Below are 2,341 nucleotides of genomic sequence, written 5' to 3' on the forward strand. Positions count from 1 at the left end.
AAAAATACCGCTCCCCCTCAAATTCTGCCTGTGCTCCCAAACCACTCATCCAGGAGCCTTTCGGCAGCATCCCTCTCCTCGTAGCTGCTGCTCCTGACAGCCGGGGGCCAGGCGGCCCTTCTGGTGCTTAGAAATGGAAAAGTCTGAAATCCCCAAGAGCAGGAACACAGCGAGCACCGGCCAAGCCCTCGCAGCCTTGCCAGCCGGCTGACGGCGGCCAGGGGCACCGGCGCTGTCCCTGCCACGCCGGACGCACGCACCACGTGCTACGCACGAAGCTCCTTCGGTTTTGGAGAAGGCACCGGTGCGGTTACGGGTGACACTGGCACGGATATTAAACGTCATGAAGACACTGGACCAGCTGCAAGGGATGCAGCCAACCTCCACGTACCTCCGACGGCGGGATGGTCACCCCACCCCGGACCGCGGATCTGGCCAACATCTCGCTGCCTGGCTCGCTGCTTGCTTTAAAGCAACGTCAGTGCCAAATACAGGATGCTAATAATGCCTATTCCTATAGGCACTGAGCCACAGCTACAAATTCTTATGCTCGGAGGAGGTTTCCAGTAAAGCCATGAGGACGAATGACACATTTGAGCAATGTTTGCAGATCTGGCAGCATTTGGCTCATAGGCACGAAGTTTCCATGTACAACCATCATCAGGAAAAGCTGGCGGCATCATTTATAAACGATCTGAAGAAGTGCAAATTCACTATTTCACATGCAAAACACGGCAGTAAATGGGCATCACCAGCGAGCTCGTGCGAAACCCAAACCTCAAAGCGTTTGTTAAATCGCTGCTGAAAGCAGAAGACGGCTTCCCATCCAAAGGGCTTTAAGACTTCAGAGCCTCAACTTAAGATACGTTCAGATAAGAAAATTATTGCCAAGATCGAATCCTTGAGAACATAATTGCGGTGTAACTGCAAGGTAAATATACCTTACCAGGCTCCTGCCTAGGTCTGCCCGCATCACCCAGTTGGAGCCGACAGCGCCGGAGGAGAAGCCAGCGGTGGGTTCTGCACAGGTAACACCGTGCCTGGATCCACCTGCACGGCAGCCTGGCATCACCCGGGCAGCCGCTGCCAGCAGCTGTAAGAAGGGTTTATTCTGCTTATATTTTTATTGCAGCTGGGGTACAGCAGATGTTATTTCAAGGAGAGAGGTAATAAATACAGTTGCTTCTTGCATTACAGTTTGCCTGCGATTTTCTTTTAGCCATTTGAAGACACAAAGAAACTGTTTGGGAAATGCAAATATTCTTTGCCATTGCACGTGACAAGTCTTGATCCTACCACCAGAAGAGCTCTGGCCTTTTCTCTTGGATCAGGACCCGATCAACACCTCTTCTGCTCTCTTCCAACAGCAGCTGAAATAGCATTTGTCACCATGAATGAACAATTTTGCAATCAATTTTCGCAAGATTTTTGCTGAGGACGGCACGTTTTAGCCCTCCCAAAGTATGACTCCTCTCTAAAAAAAGCCACAGGATCCTGCATTTGGAGGCAGGCTCTGCTTTTCCAGACTGCAGCAAGATGTCAGACCAGGCAGGCACGTACATCTGGCCACGGGCTGAATTCCTGAGCTGCAGGAGGGTTTTTTTTGCAAGATATACAGTTCCTGGAGAGAGTTCATCTGATCTAACGGGGGAGCCTGATGCAGCCTGCATGGATTCCCTGGAGAGCGTGGGACCGGGGCATGCGCAGGAAACCCCGCAGGTTCCCGAAATGGTCTGCGGACGATGCCTGGCAGGAAAACGGGGCACGTCGGGGCTGGCAGCCGAGCCACGCTCCCCGTTGGAATCCTGCCTCCGAAACGGGGCAGGCAGCGGGCGCTGACTCACCAGCCTGCAGGGCTGAGTCACCGCGAGGACGGGACCACGGCGCGTCCCCCTCCCTCCGCTCCATAAAGGCATTTCAGCTTACCCTGCTGAGCAGCTCGTTGCTCAGAGCCACAGTGGCTGCCAGCCGCAGCGAGCAGAAAATACCCTTTTTCAATGACAGGTTTTTTTGTGGCTGCCCATACGTCGCCAGCACTGCTGGCAGCTCTCCTGCTCAGGGAAGCAAAGGATGCGGGGATGGAAATAATACATGATGTCTTATGCAACCAGCATGGAGACCTGCTAGGGAATAAATATTATCACATCCGCCTACATTTTTTAATATTTATTCACATGGTCTGCACGTTGCCACAGACTTGCAGGGAACGCACTCGCCGGCTGGGCAGAGCTGCTCCCAGGGCAGAGCCCGGCGGCCGCGGAGGCTGAAGCTGGAGCAGAAGATCCCGCTGCCTCCCCGAGGAGGACTGGCCATCCAAGGGACCGGCTGCTGCCCGGCGGGG

At 54.2% G+C, this 2,341-nt stretch overlaps 1 protein-coding gene across 1 annotated transcript in view; it reads right to left on the reverse strand.

The window, feature by feature from the left end:
* The window catches only part of AK4 (adenylate kinase 4), a 5,121-nt gene extending 4,776 nt beyond the window's left edge, over positions 1-345 (reverse strand). Inside the window, exon 1 of the mRNA XM_009587209.1 lies at positions 261-345. Within this exon, the coding sequence (XP_009585504.1) occupies positions 261-345 (85 nt within the window). The remainder of the gene's footprint in view (positions 1-260) is intronic.
* Positions 346-2,341: the final 1,996 nt, after the last annotated feature.

The sequence above is a fragment of the Fulmarus glacialis genome, unplaced genomic scaffold (assembly GCF_000690835.1).
Source record: "Fulmarus glacialis isolate BGI_N327 unplaced genomic scaffold, ASM69083v1 scaffold28491, whole genome shotgun sequence".
Taxonomy (NCBI): Eukaryota; Metazoa; Chordata; class Aves; order Procellariiformes; family Procellariidae; genus Fulmarus; species Fulmarus glacialis.